Source organism: Bufo gargarizans, chromosome 1, assembly GCF_014858855.1.
Source record: "Bufo gargarizans isolate SCDJY-AF-19 chromosome 1, ASM1485885v1, whole genome shotgun sequence".
In the NCBI taxonomy this organism is placed as follows: Eukaryota; Metazoa; Chordata; class Amphibia; order Anura; family Bufonidae; genus Bufo; species Bufo gargarizans.
This window is the reverse complement of record NC_058080.1, coordinates 338,675,545-338,694,750: the sequence shown is the minus strand read 5'-3', so window position 1 is coordinate 338,694,750 and position 19,206 is coordinate 338,675,545. Positions and strand designations below refer to the sequence as shown.

General features: G+C 43.2%; 1 protein-coding gene across 4 annotated transcripts in view; it reads right to left on the bottom strand.

The window, feature by feature from the left end:
• Nucleotides 1-19,206, bottom strand: part of UBXN6 (UBX domain protein 6) — a 368,409-nt gene that overhangs the window by 237,958 nt on the left and 111,245 nt on the right. For 3 of the 4 annotated variants that reach the window (XM_044306514.1, XM_044306528.1, XM_044306535.1), the window contains exons 5-7: nucleotides 12,612-12,709; nucleotides 11,318-11,393; nucleotides 11,001-11,109 (exon numbers count right to left, since the gene is read on the bottom strand). In XM_044306514.1, coding sequence (XP_044162449.1) covers nucleotides 11,001-11,109; nucleotides 11,318-11,393; nucleotides 12,612-12,709 — 283 coding nt within the window. The remainder of the gene's footprint in view (nucleotides 1-11,000; nucleotides 11,110-11,317; nucleotides 11,394-12,611; nucleotides 12,710-19,206) is intronic. The other variant, XM_044306520.1, reaches the window with a different exon arrangement.

The following is a 19,206-nucleotide window of genomic DNA, read 5'->3' as shown; positions in this document are numbered from 1 at the left end:
GGCGAGCTGTTTGAATATATTATTGCTTATTGCTTGGTACTGACCTCGGTTTGCGTCACCTTGCTTTGTGTTCTGTGTGTCCTGTTGCTTGTCTTTGTTCCTCCCTTTCCCTACCCTGTACTTACCCAGGTTAGGTACTGTCGTCTAGTTGTGCACTGTTACCTAGGACGGATTGTGCAAGTAGGCAGGCAGAGAGGTGTGGGTGGCAGTCAGGGGTGCACGCTTTCCTACGTCGCCGTGACAACCTGGTGGCAAAAAGAGCCACCTCCGGGACACCCCATAAGGCTGCAATCTGATTGAACACTCCCTGGTCTAGGGACCATTCCCCCTGGCACAAACAATGACAGCTGAGGAAATCTGCTTTCACACTGTCTGTTCATCTCTGGTGTACTGCAGAAAGCAATAATAGAGTAGTTTCTGCCAGACTGAATATTTGATGACTGAAGAACATAAGACCTGAAGCCCTGGTACATCTTTATCTGTTGATGTAGGCAACAGCTGTCATATTGTCTGAGTATATTCTTACATTTCTGCCTGTGATAATTGTGAGACTCTGTCCTAAGGCTAACCAGATTTCTTTCACTTCCTTGAAATTGTGAGACTGAAACAGGGAACTGTTGAGATGTAAATTACTGTTGTTTCATCTGCCTAGCGCGGGAAGCTCTTGTGCCTTCAAACGGTGTTTATCATTTACGGAGTCGTGGCAGAATACTCAGCTGGGGGAAAAGGGCTGCCTTGTGTGACCAAGAACTGCTTGGAAGGGGAGGGACAAGAGGGACGTTTACCTTCTGTCCACCATTCACGCAGACACGACAGTACAAATTGAAAGGGCAACTAGAGTCATTGAGAAACCCCTCTCTGTCCACGACTATAACCTTCACATGGGAGGGGTGGACATCAATGACCAGATGTTGGCTCCCTATTTAGTGTCCCACCGCACCAGACGCTGGTATAAGAAAGTGTCTGTTTATTTTATTCAATCGGCTCTGTATAATAGTTTTGTTCTCTACAGTAAGGCTGGGAGAACGGGATCCTTCCTAAAATTCCCGGAAGAGATCATTTCAGAATACAGGAGGGTCCGTGCCCCAAGTCCCTGATGTAGTTAGCCGGCTACATGGCAGACACTTCCCGAGTGTCTATCCCTGTACCCCAACTCAGCGTTCCCCAAGAAAAAGATTGTGTCTGTAGCAGGGCTGGAATAAGGCGTGACACCACCTTTTTTTTGTCCTGACTGTCCTGACCATCCAGCCCTATGCATAGGGGAGTGTTTACGCAAGTACCACACACAGGTACACTATTAGTGTAGGGATCGCGTGACACAGGACAGCCACACAGAGGTCTTAGGGCCCTTTCACACAGAGCTGCTATAAACCTCTCCTTTCACATGGGACAAAGTGCATAATGTACTTCGCCACATCTCTGGGCGATTTGCGCTTTGTACTTTGTCCTATGGGGAAGGAGAGGTTTGTCCTCTAAAGGTAAAAAAAAATCAAAAAAAATCACAGGTAAGCAAAAAAGTTAATATTCTGTTTCAAATGTTATATAAAGTTTATAACAGTTGATGTTAATAAATTTATTGCGTTGCGGCCTGTTTTTTTTTTATTTTTTTTAACCTCCCAGGTGGCCCAAGCGATCCACCAGCTGCAGCACTGATGTGCATTCTGACAGAAGCATTGCGCTGCTGTCAGATTACACAAAGTCGGTGTATGCGGCGCTGCAAGACGAGATTTCTCCTCTTCAGTAAAAAAGATAAATTTGCCGAGGCTTATGAGCTGAGTGGCGGTGTTCATACGCTTTGGAAAACATTTTTTATAAAAAAATAAATAAAAATTCTGGCAATGATTTATTCATCCACATCGATTGATATGAATGGAGAAATTGGGTTTGCCAGGGCATACGAGCTGAGTGGGTTTGGATGTTGGGCGGAGCTCCTATGTCCTGGCAGACGCCTTTCCCCTTTTTTTTTTTTTTTTTTTGCACATTTTTTGGCAGAGATTTTTTTAATCTACATTGATCGATGCGAATGAAGAAATCTGTGCCGTTCATTTTTTCTTTCAGCCCAGAGGCTGAACGGACAAAAAAAAAATCTCATTACCCGTATGCTCAATATAAGGAGAATAGCAGAAACTCCTAATGCTAGCCATACATGTAATGATTGTGGAGACCCTCAAATGCCAGGGCAGTACAAAACCCCCACAAATAACCCCATTTTGTAAAGAAGACACCCCAAGGTATTCCCTGAGGGACATATTGAGTCCATGAAAGATTGAACTTTTTGTCACAAGTTAGCGGAAAGGGAAACTAACTTGAGCCAAAAAAATAATAATCTTCTATGAACTCGCCATGCCCCTCACGGAATACCTTGGGGTGTCTTCTTTCCTAAATAGGGTCACATGTGGGGTATTTATACTGCCCTGACATTTTAGGGGCCCTAAAGCGTGAGAAGAAGTCTGGAATCCAAATGTCTAAAAATGCCCTCCTAAAAGGTACTCTTTGGAATTTGGGCCCCTTTGCGCACCTAGGCTGCAAAAAAGTGTCAAACATGTGGTATCGCCGTACTCAGGAGAAGTAGGGAAATGTGTTTTGGGGTGTCTTTTCACACATACTCATCCTGTGTGCGAGAAATATCTCTGTAAATGACAACTTTTTACATTTTTTTTTTATACAAAGTTGTCAATTTACAAAGATATTTCTCACACCCAGCATGGGTATATGTAAAAATACACTCCAAAACACATTGCCCCACTTCTTCTGAGTATGGCGATATTACATGTGTGACACTTTTTTGCAGCCTAGGTGCGTAAAGGGGCCGAAAGTCCAACGAGTACCTTTAGGCTTTACAGGGTTGCTCACAATTTAGCCCCGCCCAAAATGCCAGAACAGTAAACACACCCCACAAATAACACCATTTCGGAAAGTAGACACCTCAAGGTATTCACTGAGGGGCATAGTGAGTCCGTGGGAGATTTATTTTATTTTTTTGCCAGAAGTTATCAGAAATGGAAACTTTATATTTAATTTTTTTCCTCATGAAAGTGTCATTTTCCACTAACTTGTGAAAAAAAATTAAATCATACATGAACTCACCATGCCCCTCCGCGAATACTTTGGGGTGTCTTCTTTCTAAAATGGGGTCATTTGGGGGGTATTTATACTATCCTGGCATTCTAGCACCTCAAGAAACATGACAGGTGCTCAGAAAGTCAGAGCTGCTTCAAAATGTGGAAATTCACATTTTTGTACCATAGTTTGTAAACGCTATAACTTTTGCGCAACCCAATAAATATACACTTATTGGATTTTTTTTTTATCAGACATGTAGCACAATAAATTCTGACATAAACTTCTATAGAAATGTAATTATATTTGAACAATTTAACCAGAGAAAGTTAAAAATACACTTTTTTTTTTTAGAAAGATGCGGTCTATTTTGATTAATATCAGAAAAACGAAAAATCTCTGCAGCAATCAAATACCACCAAAAGAAAGCTGTATTTGTGAGAATAAAAGGAGGTAAAATTCATTAAGTTGCATGACCGAGCAATAAACCGTTAAAGTTGTGAAGTGCCGATTTGTAAAAAAGGGCCTGGTCACTAGGGGGGTATAAACCTGTGGTCCTTTAGTGGTTAAGAGACCCAGGGCATTGAAGCTGCAATTCTTATTTTGGCGAGCAGGTCAACATAAGAAAAGGGCAATTCTGTACAAATAATGGATCTAAAAAATCCATGATTGTTCAGAATAAAAAAAAAAGGGCTCACATAAATAACAAAAAATGTAAACATCATGGGCATCACAGCGACCGAAAACACCTGTGCTATTAAAATATAAAATATTTTTCCAATAGGGAAAAAGTTATGGGGGTCAGTATATGGTGATGTAAAAAAGAAAAAAAAAAATTTCTAAGTTGAAATTTATTTTTACACTATTTAGACATAAAAACCTATACATATGTTGTATTGTTGTAATTGTACTGACCCAGAGAATGAAGGGCACAGGTCAATTTAGCCGCAAGCGAAACGCCAAGGGGACAAAACTCTTAAAATGGTTGAGGAATTGCTTTTTTTTTTTTTTTTTCTATTTCACCCCATTTGGATTTTTTTCCCGCTTCCCACTACATTGAATGCCATATAAAATGGTGGCATTAGAAAGTACAACTTGTCCAGCCAAAAATAAGCACTTATTCAGCTATGTGAACGGAAAAATAAAAAAGTCATGGCTCAAGAAAGATAGGGAAGAAAAATAAAAACGAGAAAACCTCTGGTATCCAAAGAGTTAAAGAGCAGGTTGCTATGAACACAATACCAAATATGTCCATTTTAATTTTTTTGGTTTTAGTTTTACATAATAAAGCATTTTTGAATAAAATCATGTTTTTGTATGTCCATTTCCTGAAAGGCATATTATTTTTTTATTTCTGACAAACGTCTTGTGTAGGGGTTCGTTTTTGCAGGAATAGTTTACATTTTTATTGGTACCATTTTTTAGTACATATGATTTTTTTAAACATTCAATATTACACTTTTTGGGGGCAAGGTGACCCAAAAATTGCTGTTTTGACAGTTTTTCATGTGATATTTTTATAGAGCTGCTCATTACAGACTATGTCTAGTCTATTTTTTATAAAATTTTCATTAAAAATCGCCTTATGAATTTAAAGAGGGACTTTTTTTTTTTTTTGCATTAAACTTTTATTTATTATTTTTAACTTTTTTTCACTTCAGGTTCTGATCCTTGTCTCAATGTAGTATTATACATGCTGTGCTGACAGTGTGCTTGTGAGACACAGCCTGGCAGGGTCTCACAGGCTTCCGTACATGGCAGACCCCAAGGCCTTTGCAAGGCCGGCGATCCTCTAATATGCCGCAGTCAGTGGTGATCACGACGTTTAAGGGTTTAATCTGCCAGCATCGCCATTTACAGCAATGCCAGCGGATACATCAGGGTCCCGGCTGTCAGTCACAGCTGGACCCCTGCATTGATCAGGAGTGCACAGCTCCTTGCCCGCCCAATCATCAAGATGTACTACTATGTTAATTTACGGGAAGTCACGTTCCGCTAAGAGGCATTAGTATGTCACATGTCGTGAAGGAGTTAAACAGATTTTCCTAGTCATCATTTCGATAAAATCTAATTTTATTCTTATATAAAATAATCCACAATAATAAAATGAGAATGCTGCAGCCTCTCAATTTCTCTACATTGCATCAGAACATATTCACACATATGCACAATGTAATGGATGCAATTTACTAAATATGAGGCCACTTGACTTGCGGTTCCTCCAGTGTATTTACAGTAAAACATTGACAAATAGATAACAGGCTGGACAATTGCAGTCTCACAGTATAATGGTTCTCTTGAAGCATTTGTATGGCTCTATATGTCCATATGTTTATATGACATCCCCTGTGGGATCTATAGCCTGTGTTTTTTCAGTACATCCTCTCAACATGCTTTTTCATTTTGGATATTAATACTATGATCATGTGATCAACCGTCTATGCTAATTGTACAAGCACTTATGGACTTGGAACAAGCAATTAGATGTATGCAAATTGAGCAAGCAAATGTCCACTAGTATTGCCACACCTGACATAGATGAGATGTGTTTTGCTGCAATTGACATAGACGATATGACCACGTTCTGTACAATCATGTTCCAGGTCAAATCCCCACAGAATCATGTCCTTTTTTCCCCCTTATCATTTGCCTTTCACGGTAGTTCCTTTTGTATATACCCAAATAATCATGCTCGACAAAACTGCATTCTACTCAGAGGCGTAACTAGAACTGACTGGGCCCCACAGCAAATTTTTGTACGGGGCCCCCCATACACACTTACACACTTCTTCACAAACCGCCTCCTCCTGTGCAAACCCCTCTTATATGGCTATTTTGTGACTTTTTATTTACTGTATTTACTGTCATTTTTAGCAGGATTTTGTTTTTTTACATTTACAGTTGCTGACGGAGTTTATATTCAACTCAACCCCTTTAAAACCTGCGCTGCAATTGTAGTAGACATGTCTGATTCCCCTTTACATATCCACAAGTATTTTAGCCTTTCATACTGCAGCCATGGACGCAGTCATACACACACTCTCCACATACATGGATGCAGTCATACACGCACTCTCCACATACATGGATGCAGTCATACACGCACTCTCCACATACATGGACGCAGTCATACACGCACTCTCCACATACATGGACGCAGTCATACACGCACTCTCCACATACATGGACGCAGTCATACACGCACTCTCCACGTACATGGACGCAGTCATACACGCACTCTCCACGTACATGGACGCAGTCATACACGCACTCTCCACGTACATGGACGCAGTCATACACGCACTCTCCACGTACATGGACGCAGTCATACACGCACTCTCCACATACATGGACGCAGTCATACACGCACTCTCCACGTACATGGACGCAGTCATACACGCACTCTCCACATACATGGACGCAGTCATACACGCACTCTCCACATACATGGACGCAGTCATACACGCACTCTCCACATACATGGATGCAGTCATACACGCACTCTCCACATACATGGATGCAGTCATACACGCACTCTCCACATACATGGACGCAGTCATACACACACTCTCCACATACATGGATGCAGTCATACACACTCTCCACATACATGGATGCAGTCATACACACTCTCCACATACATGGATGCAGTCATACACACACTCTCCACATACATGGACGCAGTCATACACGCACTCTCCACATACATGATGCATTCATACATGCACTCTCCACATACATGGATGCAGTCATACACACACTCTCCACATACATGAACGCAGTCTCCACATACATGAACGCAGTCATACACTCTCCACATACATGGACGCAGTCATACACGCACTCTCCACATACATGGATGCAGTCATACACACACTCTCCACATACATGGACGCAGTCATACACGCACTCTCCACAGCCATGGACGCAGTCATACACGCACTCTCCACATACATGATGCATTCATACATGCACTCTCCACATACATGGATGTAGTCATACACGCACTCTCCACATACATAGATGCACTCATACACACAGTCACTACATACATGGATGCAGTCATACACGCACTGTCCACATACATAGATGCACTCATACACACAGTCACCACATACATGCACTCATACACACAGTCACCACGCAGTCATACACGCACTCTCTATATACATGGACGCAGTCATAAACGCACTCTCCACATACATGGATGCATTCATGCACACAGTCACCACATACATGGACGCACACAGCTTGCGATGTAAAACTGACAGCATTCGCCGTATAAGACGCAGGGGCATTTTCCCCCCATTTTGGGGGGAGAAAAAGTGCGTCTTATACGGCGAAAAATACGGTAAATAAATATATATAAATTTTACGGCTTTCTTTTTTCAGTATAAATAATATATTATCTTTATTCTCTGGGTCAGAACGTTTACAGTGATGCCAAATAACATATATATATTTTTTAATGTTTTACTACTTTTCTGCAATAAAACCCCAAAATCATTTTGCATCACCACTTCCAAAGACACATAACTTTTTTTTTTTTCTTTCTATGGGCTTGAATTTTGCGGGATGACTTGTAGTTTTCATTGGTAACATTTGGAGTAAATTACACATTTTGAATGCTTGTTGAATGCTTTAAGATAAAAATATGGTTATGTTCAGGGAGCTTTAACCATTCCTAATGTGGTCTTATAAATGTAATCTGTAGGCTCATTTAGCTAAAAATACGCTATTACTAACCTGTCAGTCATAAAAATAAGGTGCCCAAGGGGATGTTAATGGCTCCAAGCTGCTGCCTTCACCTGCTGCCGTTCGTGCCCAGCGCCGCCTCATAATCTTCTGTGACGCCTCCAGCTCTCCCTCTGTAACATCGCTGTGAAAGCCTCCCTCCTCCCTCTGTAACATCGCTGTGAAAGCCTCCTGCTCGCTCTCTCTCCCTCCCCCCTCCCTAACATCGCTGTGAAAGCCTCCTGCTCTCCCTCCCTCCCCTTCCTCCTGCTGCTGTAACATCTTAATGTTACAGCAGCAGGAGGAGGGGGGAGGGAGGGAGAGCAGGAGGCTTTCACAGCGATGTTACAGCGGCAGGAGGGGGGAGGGAGAGAGAGCGAGCAGGAGGCTTTCACAGCGATGTTACAGAGGGAGGAGGGAGGAGGGGGGAGGGAGAGAGAGCAAGCAGGAGGCTTTCACAGCGATGTTACAGAGGGAGGAGGGAGGCTTTCACAGTGATGTTACAGAGGGAGAGCTGGAAGCGTCACAGAAGATTATGAGGCGGCGCTGGGCACGAACGGCAGCAGGTGAGGGCGGCAGCTTGGAGCCATTTATATCCCCTTAGGCACCTTATTTTTATGACTGACAGGTTAGTAATAGCGTATTTTTAGCAAAATGAGCCTACAGATTACATTTATAAGACCACATTAGGAATGGTTAAAGCTCCCTGAACATAACCATATTTTTATCTTGAGGGGGTGAAACCTGGTGACAGAATCCCTTTAAGCTTTCTTGGTGGCAATAAAAAATAAATGAGCAATTCTGTCATTTTTTTATTTTATGGCATTCACCATGGGGGATAATTTACATGATATTGATGTAGTTCGGGTCGTTAGGAAAGCAGCAATACCAAATATATGAATTATTTCATTGAAAAGCATTTTTTCAATGGAAAAAAAATGCATTTTTTTTTCCACTAGAATTTCTTTTATTTAATAAGGCTAATTTCACACTTCCTGCACTAAACACGACTGGCATCCTGTTTAGTGCAGGATCGCATGGCGTCATTGGTTGCTATGACGCCGCCCGCGTCGTGCCACAGTTGCTGTACAGTAATACACTCGTATACGAGTGAATCACTGTACTGCGGCTGCAGCACAAAGTGCAAGGCATTATAGCGATCAATGAAGCTGTGCACTCCTGCACTAAGCAGGATGCCAGTCCGGTATCTCACGGACCGCGTTCCTTGGACGTGTGAATTCAGTCTAAATGTGTGGTTTTTTTTTTTACCACCTAATAGTCCCACAAGGGGACTATAATAGACAACATTTTGATTGCTTTTAAAATACAATGCACTATCCCTACCGTGTATTGCATTTTAATGTCAGCGCTTCACTGACATTAGGCAGCAGGCTGTGCCAGAGAGGCACAGCCTGCTGGAAAATACTTAAGGCTGGCTTTGAGCCTATATCAGACTCTAGCCAGCATTTACACACATCGGCACCCAGTGATCACATTTGCGGGGTGTCAAGGGGAGACAGAGGGTCGAGTCCGCTCCCTCTGTCACCCACCATTTTAAATGCGACGGGTGCCATTGCCCGTGGCATGTAAAGTGGTAAAGTCTGGATCGGCACTTCTGCTGACTGAGAGAGCAGGAGCTCTGACTATTAGAGCCCTTGTCCTATTCACCCTAATCGAGATCTATTAGGATGAATAGGATTTTACAGTGTCCATGCTGCCCTGTGCTTTGTGTACACGGCAGCAGGGAGCTTACCATGGCATCCATGGATGGCTTCAGCAGCGTCCTGGATGCCGTGGTAACAGATTGGAGGCCCGCAATTTCACTGCTGGGGCTCCGATCTGAAGCTGCCACTACCACCAATGAAGATACTGAAGAGGAGGGAACCCGAGGGCCACTGCCACCAATGAATATTATACTGGGGGGGGGGGGCATTGCACCACCAATGAATATAATTGACCCGTTAATACAAATGTGTGCTGCACCCTGCTTCAATGACAGGGATCCCGCTGAACCGCTTCAATTAACCCCTTAGCTTCCTCACCTGGGGGGTTAATTGGCGGGGTTCGTGGGATCATCGTGCCCTGTCACTGAGGCCGGTTGCCGGCTGTGTGATATGGTCGGCACCCGCCGCCACCATTTGTATTAACAGGTTAATTATATTCACTGGAGGCGCAGTGGCCACAGCCCCTCCCCAAATCTTCAGAGCTATTGTCATTGGTGGCCAGCAGCAGCAGTATCACAGTAGGGAGATTGACTGATGAGAACATGGTGCATGCAAAGGGCGGTGCACACCATGTTCTCTAACTAATACTAGGCTGTGCAGTAGTGCAGCCTAGTATCGTAAAATAGCAAATCCTGTTATTAGATCAATCCGGGTACAAAAGTATCGATTGCAACCTTATTATCAGTGGGGGTCTGACTCCAAGCTGTTTGAAGAGGCTGTGGCGCTCCAAGAGTGCCAACGGTCTCTTCCTAGGCCACTGATGTCATGTTAATCGGTCACATGATATCATATGCACAGCTCAGGCCTATTCAAGTGATGGTGGCTGAGCTGCAATACCAAGCCTCTATCCAATGGAATCAGGATGCAGCTAATCGGCAGGGGTGACAGGTGACCGATCATGTATTGATGACCTATCCAGAGGCTTAAAATTAAAAAAATCTCCCCCCATGCATGCAGGAGGTCACCTTTGGTGCCTATGGACCCTTTCAGGTCACTGCAGCCACAGTGATGGCTGTACAGGTCTCAAAACGTAGGCCTATCCTTTTCCCACAGCCCAAACAAGGGCTTGTTTGGTTTGCAGTTCTTCTTCACATTTGCATAACATGAAGCATGAGCCGCACTGTCATAGTGCTTACAACAGGCCATTCCTTACTCCTCTTCTGATGGACCGATGTGCTAGCCAAGTCAACACATGCATCAAACAAGTGTGGGCAACATTACTATTCAACTGCACTTTTCTGCTTCTCTCAGCAGTCTCTGCGTTCAGCTGCATATACAGTATACCGCTGAACATAAAGGTTTGGGAACACATCCGGTTGGGACCTGAGTGGAAGAGCCCGTGGCCAGGCTGAGCGCAAAGAAGACAACAGAAACATGACAGACAGGTAAGTATTGACCAAACTATATTTTCTACACAGAAAAGAAGACACCAGGATTTTATGAAACGCCTGGAGTACCCTTTAACGAGTTTGCAACACTCACTATTTTGCAGCATAGTTATAATACCTTGTCCTTGCAAAGCCAGTGTCTTCTTCTCAAATCCAACTGCTTCTAAAAATTCATGTGCTCCTTCCAGACAAATAACTTTTTCCTAAAATAAAAATACGGTGCATAGAATGTGTCACCAGGATTGAACAATAATATACGGTAGTTGAAATATTGAAGAGATATGCTCATTGCAGTCCTTAGTACAACATCAGTAGGATGGGCAGAATGTCCAGGTGGTAGGGGGAAATGTGACCGCTGTGACACCTGCTGACTTCTAGAAATGAGTGTCAGCAGAGCTAAGAAAGACTCACCTGAAAAACTTTGTTCGATAGCTTAATTTTTTTATATTTCTCCTCATTAGGATTTTCAATAATGTTTTTAAGGTACCTAGAAAAAAGTTGAATGGGTATACATTCTTTGTTACTATGCAGTATTTTGTATACAGCTGGACCCACTTATGACATTTTAAAGCTTATGTAAAATTTCTGATATATATTTTTTCAATAATCTGCCATGTTTGCATACATGAGTGACTGCACTATATCTAACCACTATGTTAATTGTTTCTGCCATTAGTGGATAAAGACTAGTTGTTATCATGTCTGCCCATAAACTACACATAGAGAAAGCAGATTCTGCTTCCTAACGCTCTCTCGCTCAATATCATTCAGAAGTACCATACAGGATATCATTGAGGAGTAATGAGCAAAAAGTGATGTGAAAAAGCACCTAGGTGGAATATAACACTAGCGTTTTACTTTTCCGGCACTGAGTTCCGTCAAAAGTGCTCAAAGCTGGAAAAGAACTGATCAGCTATATCCCCGTGCATTCTGAATGGAGAGTAATCCGTTCAGTTTGCATCAGGATGTCTTCCATTTAGTCATTTTGTCCGATCAGGCAAAAGAGAAAACCGTAGCATGCTAAGTTTTTTATCTCGGGCCCAAAAAACTGAAGACTTGCCTAAATGTCGGATCCGGCATTTAAAATACCGGAAAGTCGGATCCGTCTTTCCGATCTGCGCATGCGCAGGCCGAAAAAAAGGTGAAGCATATAAATGCTGGATCCTTTTTGCCGGATGACACCGGAAAGACGGATCCGGCATTTCAATGCATTTTTCTGACTGATCAGGCATTTTTAAGACTGATCAGTCTTACAAATGCCATCAGTTGGCATACGTTTTGCCAGATCCGGCAGGCAGTTACAGCGACGGAACTGCTTGCTGGATAACTCTGCCGCAAGTGTGAAAGTAGCCTTAGCTACACAACAGCGTCTGTGTCTCTTAGCTAATTTCTTACTCTACAGCTCACTCCCCCCCCCCCCCCTCCCTATAGACTTCTATGGGATAATGTAATCTGATTATAGACTTCTATGGGATAATGTAATCTGATCCATTAGTAAGCTGATAGCCCTCCTGTCTCTCAAGATAGATTTATCACAGAATTCAGGGTAAATTTTAGCTTAGGAAAATGGGGAGACTGGAGAAGAAGTACGGTAAATTTCTCTGATATGAGACACGACAAGGTTTCTTTAAAGTTGTTAGAAAAGTTAATAAGTTAAATAAATTAAAATTTCTATCAGAAAATGGAAATAGTAGGAGAGTCTTACCTTGCCATAGTTTCAACTCCTAATTTCACTTTATCTTGATGTTTGTTAAATGTATAAATCTTCATGATGGATGCAGAAATAGGATCAGCCTCAGTTAGCTAGTATGAGTGGAAAACACAACAGATGTCAATCAATACTATGTAAACCAGTGTTTCCCAACCAGTGTGCCTCCAGCTGTTGCAAAACTATACTTCCCAGCATGCCCGCACAGCCAAATGCTGTCCGGGCATGCTGGGAGTTCTAGTTTTGCAACAGCTGGAGGCACGCTGGTTGGGAAACACTGATATAAACTATAGATTAGTCAAATGTAATACCACAAGCTGCATGTCTATGTAGGGTTGAGCGGTAAACCGGTGTCAACGATATACCGCGGTATTAAGAAACATCGATATGGCGATATCGCTGTTTCCAAATAACCGCAGTATTTGGTGATGTCATAAAAGCGGTCATATGCGTGCTGACCGCACCTAAATCTGTGTCAGCCTGCCCCAGCATCGTGCATATTTGTACCGTACATATTACTTCCTGCAGCGGGCCCCCCGGCTCCTCCTCGCTCAAATATTCAAGTCTCCGCTCACTGGCCGAGCACAGGAGTGAGGCGTGCAAAGTCAGTCAGCAGTCTGTGTCCAAGTCCAAGCCAAGGTGGAGGAAGAGGATTTAGAGACCCTAACAGCCCAGGTGTTAGAAATAAAGGTTGTACTGTCTATGTCTTCTGCGGCCCTGGCCCTGCCTGCAAGCTGCACTGCACATGGTGATGGCACTTGATAAACTATAATGTCTCCCTGTTGCCCCCATACAGGAGCAAAAAGATATTACTGTATGGGGGAACACAAGACATTATTATACTGATGGCGGAGGGGTTACAAATTGTTTTCCCATACAGTATAATGTCTCCTGGTGGTCCCATGCAGTATAGTGACTCTTGTGGCCCACTGCCTGCCAAGCGGCCAGCCCATATAGTATATAATGTCTCCTTGTGACCCACTGCCTGCCCATACAGTATATAATGTCTCCTTGTGCCCCGCTGCCTGCCCATACAGTATATAATGTCTCCTTGTGCCCCACTGCCTGCCCATACAGTATATAATGTCTCCTTGTGCCCCACTGCCTGCCCAAACAGTATATAATGTCTCCTTGTGGCCCTCTGCCTGCCCATACAGTATATAATGTCTCCTTGTGGCCCGCTGCCTGCCCATACAGTATATAATGTCTCCTTGTGGCCTGCTGCCTGCCCATACAGTATATAATGTCTCCTTGTGCCCCGCTGCCTGCCCATACAGTATATAATGTCTCCTTGTGCCCCGCTGCCTGCCCATACAGTATATAATGTCTCCTTGTGCCCCGCTGCCTGCCCATACAGTATATAATGTCTCCTTGTGCCCCGCTGCCTTCCCATACAGTATATAATGTCTCCTTGTGCCCCGCTGCCTGCCCATACAGTATATAATGTCTCCTTGTGCCCCGCTGCCTGCCAATACAGTATATAATGTCTCCTTGTGCCCCGCTGCCTGCCCATACAGTATATAATGTCTCCTTGTGCCCTGCTGCCTTCCCATACAGTATATAATGTCTCCCTGTGCCCCGCTGCCAGCCCATACAGTATATAATGTCTCCTTGTGTCATGCTGCCTGCCCTTACAGTATATGTTTCCTCGTGCCTTGCTGCCTTCCCATACAGTATAATGTATCCTTGTGGCCCCCATACAGTGTAATATCTCTTTGTGGCCCCTAAACAGTATAATGTCTCCTTGTGGCCCCCATAGAGTATAATGTATCCTTGTGGCTTCCCCATACAGTATAACGTCTCCTTGTGGCTTCCCCATACAGTATAACGTCTTCTTGTGGCTGTCCCCATACAGTATAACGTCTCCTTGTGACTGCCTCCATACAGTATAATGTCTCCTTGTGGCTGCCTCCATACAGTATAACGTCTCCTTGTGACTGCCTCCATACAGTATAATGTCTCGTTGTGCCTGCCCCCATACAGTATAATGTCTCCTTGTGGCTGCCGCCATACAGTATAATGTCTCCTTGTGGCTGTCCCCATACAGTATAACGTCTCCTTGTGGCTTCCCCCATACAGTATAACATCTCCTTGTGGCTGCCCCCATACAGTATAACATCTTCTTGTGGCTGCCCCCCATACAGTATAACATCTCCTTGTGGCTGCCTCCATACAGTATAACGTCTCCTTGTGGCTGCCCCCATACAGTATAATGTCTCCTTGTGGCTGCCCCCATACAGTATAACGTCTCCTTGTGGCTGCCCCCATACAGTATAACGTCTCCTTGTGGCTGCCCCCATACAGTATAACGTCTCCTTGTGGCTGCCCCCATACAGTATAATGTCTCCTTGTGGCTGCCTCCATACAGTATAATGTTTCCTTGTGGCCCCAAGTGTTTTTTCTTCTAAATGGGTATTTATCGCGATATATATCGTTATTGTGATAAATTTATTAATATCGTTATCGTGGGAATATTTTTGATATCGCCCAACCCTATGTGGCACTGGAAAGATTAAATAGGTCTACTTACTGGCACCAAGGGGAATAAAGGAACCTGTCACCAACTTTATACTTCCTGGTAAGAGTCATGGCTATTTATGTGCTCCTGCTGTCTCCACTTTCTTGCTGATAATTTGAGCTTTTTTACTTAGTTTTCACCCTGGGAAAGAACTGTCAATCTTTTGCGTATAGGTGGGGAGAGCAAAAGCTTGTGAATAAATGCGACTTTTCTCAGGCAGCCATGACTTTTCCTGCGCTGCAATGCTGATAATGACAGGTTTCCTTTAAGTGGATACTCTCAGGCAGCTCAGGAGCTAATTATGTCCAGTTGGAAAGACCACTACAGAAGACCTCACACTGATTATACCAAACCAAAAAGTCAGGATGCGCCAAAATATGATCTACTGAAGGTACAGTATTATGAACATCTTTCAATCAGTGCATTACGGTGTTTCATTCAGTCCCATTGCCACAACCTTATAAAAGCCAGCACCTAGCCTTGCAGTCTGCCTTTACAAATGTTTGTGAAAGAATGGCTTGCTCTAAAGAGTTCACATAATTTACGTGTGGCACTAAAAGAATGCCACTACTGCAACATGTCAGTTTGTGAAATTTCTTCCCTCCTAGATATTCCACAATTAGCTGTCAGTGGTATTATTGCAAAGTGGAAGTGTTTAGGCAACTGAGCCACGAAATAGCAGATGACATAAGGTCACAGAGTGGGGTCGCCATGTGGTGATGCGCAAAGTGCATGAAAATCTTCAATGAGCTGCTGACTCAGTATTACATCAGACATAAACTGCACTGGGAGTTTAATGGCATAAGTTTGCATGGCCAAGTAACTGCATGCAAGCCTTACATCACAAAGCACAATGCAAAATTATAGATGGAGTGGTGTAAGGCATAATGCCACTGGACTCTTGAGAAGTGGAATTGTGTTCTGTGGAGTGAATCATGCATCTACAGTATATTTGTCAGGCTGATGAAATAGTCTGGGGTTGGCAGATGCCAGGAGAAAGTAATCTTGCATTGGGGTTGTTCTATAGGGGACTTTTTGGGGAAAGCGGTTTTCTGTTCCAGAGTGACTTTGCCCCACTGCACAAACAAAGGTCCATAAAGGCATTGTTAAATGAGTGTGGGGTGGAAGAAGTTAACTGGACCACACAAAATCCTGACCTCAACCTCATCTAACACTATTGGGATAAACTACAATGGAGATTGGGAGCCAGGCCTTCTCGTTCAACATCAGTGTCTGTTCACAAATGCTCTTCTAGATGATTGGGCAAACAATCCTATAGACACACTCCGAAGTCTTGTAGAAAGCCTTCCCAGAAGAGGGGAAGCTGATACAAAGGCGGAACCAACTCCATATTAATGCCTATGCATTTAGAATGAAATGTCATGAAATCTCCTGTAGGTGTAATGTAAAGGAGTCCCAATACTTTTGTCCATATAGTGTACATTATGTGTGAACAGATGGGCTACATTGGGATGTCTCCTGCATTTTCCCTTTCCCTCAAGCGTTTGTGTTCTTAAAACTGAGATGGATATAACGTTAAAGTGACCAGCTGTTATAAGCGTCGAATCTCATTTGTAAAATGTTAATGTCATATGAATCTTCACATGAACACACAGTTAGCTTTTTATAGCATACTTATGAGGGTGGTTAAAAAGTAGTGATTAGTTAGAATGTTTTATGCTAGTTTAATGGCTGTTTTTCATGTGCAATTTAGTTAAAGGGGTTGTCGAGGTTCAGAGCTAAACCCGGACATAAGCTCCCCTTCACTCATTTGGCCTGTATGGGTGGAGCATTTCTAGCTCTGATGCTTCCTCTTGTCCTGCAGGACAAGGGCTGTTTGTTTACTGGTGACGTACCTGGCTTCTTCTCAGTATGCTAGGCGGGGGCTTCCGCCTTACAGTGATCGAGGTGATGTAATCGGCACTAATGGGCGGTCTTTATCACTGCCCTAGCCTTTGCGCCTGTGACATCACCAGGCTCACGACTGGACAGAAGCCTCCGCATAGCATACCTATGAGAAACCCGGTATGTCACTGGTAGTGAAGAAAAAGCCCTTGCCCTGCGCAATGCAGTGTAGGGAATGGGTTAAGCAATGGAGCAAGGAATGCTCCAATGCTCCACTCATACAAGCTAAATGAGTGAGGGGGAGTTTAAAGAAGAACTGTGCACTCAGCTGTGCACTCATCCCACATCAATTACTGTCAAAGATCCTCAAGGTGATGAGGCTTTTCTTCCCCTGAATGATTTGTCTCACATCCTCCCAAATACACAGGTAGATGGTTTCTTTATTTTCAGTTAAGAAATCTCAAATGGTCCTTGACGCCTGGGTCTCAGTCTAATATACGACTGACCTCATTTGAGAACTTATGTGTCTCTGAGTCAGCTCCAGGTCATACGGTTTCCTTGATTTACAGTATGATTAATGATGGAGAGACGGAGGATAAAACTCATGGGATACATTCCCAGGGAATAAAATTGGTTAGGGCTTGGGAGGAAGAGTTGAGAGTTACTATTTCCCCAGATCAATGGAAAAGATCTTTACTATTCACACATAAGTCCTCCTCTTCAATTGGCCTCCAAGAGCTTAATTACAAAATTTGGACCAGGTGGTACGCAAATTCTATCCATCGGTACCAGATGTCTGCTGGCGTTGCCAAACGGATACTGGCACAATGGCTCATATATGGTGGGATTGCCCTGGAGAAGCCCCTTTGTGGAAAGATGTTTTCTCTCTATATAACCATCTTTACCGGACTACTATATCGCTGTCTCCTCTGATAGCACTGCTCTGTATTTTTCCAGGGTGAATAAAGCATGTTAAGAGAGGTATCTTAAGATTTTTTTTGTACTTGCCATGAGGCAGATTATTCCCCGTAGGTGGAAGTCAACAGAGAGCCTGCATAGGATTACCTGGGCAACTGCTCTGGATGCACTGGTACGCCTAGAGGAGTTAAGTGCTGATTCAAGTTTATCCGACCCAGTCTATACATTAACTTGGGAGTCTTGGCTCCAGTTCCGTTCCTCCCCGCGCTTCTTGGCTTGGTTGAGTGATGGCTCTCTTTCATGACCTTTAAGTTCTTCTGATATTATCAGCCTAGATATGGTATATCTTGTCTCCATGTATTCTCCCGATATCCGTGTTCCTTACCTAATGTCTCTGTCTTGTCTCCCCTTCTATCCTTCTTCATGTTTCCTTACCTCTACATTTTCGTTATTTCTTTTTATTTTTTTATTTTTCCTTATTATATCTGTAAAGAATAAATCAAGGCAACTGGACTTACTGTAAGTCCAGTTGCCTTGATTTATTCTTTACAGATATACCATGACCTGGATAAATGAGAACCTTCACAGACATATTCTCCTTATTATATTCATATACTCAAATGTTTCAGAAGTGGATACCAATCAGCATTACTAGTGTCTTTTATCTTTGGATATATTACATTTTTTCATGTGTTTTTCACAGTTACCTCTTACAACGCTTGGTAATTATTATTGCTAATCTGCTTGGATAAATCAATAAAAACTGATTGAACCATAAAGAAGAACTTCTGCAAAAAACGTTATTCTCTGACCTGCCAGAAAGGTACATGAGTACCAGTGTCAGGCAGCTGCAGCCAAGGCCAATAAGATAATAGGTTGCATCAAAAGGTACATAGATGCCCGTGATGAGAACATAGTCCTACCACTTTACAAATCACTAGTCAGACCACACATGGAGTACTGTGTACAGTTCTGGGCTTCTGTGAACAAGGCACACATAGCAGAGCTAGAGAGGGTTCAGAGGAGGGCAACTAAAGTAATAATTGGAATGGGTGTACTACAGTACCTTGAAAGATTATCAACATTAGGGTTATTCACTTTAGAAAAAAGACGACTAAGGGGAGATCTAATAACTATGTATAAATATATCAGGGGTCAGGCCCCATTCAAGGGCTTAGAAATGAGCCATCCCATTGAATGAAATGGGACGGCTTGTACATACACCTGCTCACTACTGCGATGTCGACAGCGAGCAGGTATACAAAGAAGAGAAGGCCGCTCACTCTTCAAACAGCCGATTGGCGGAAAACC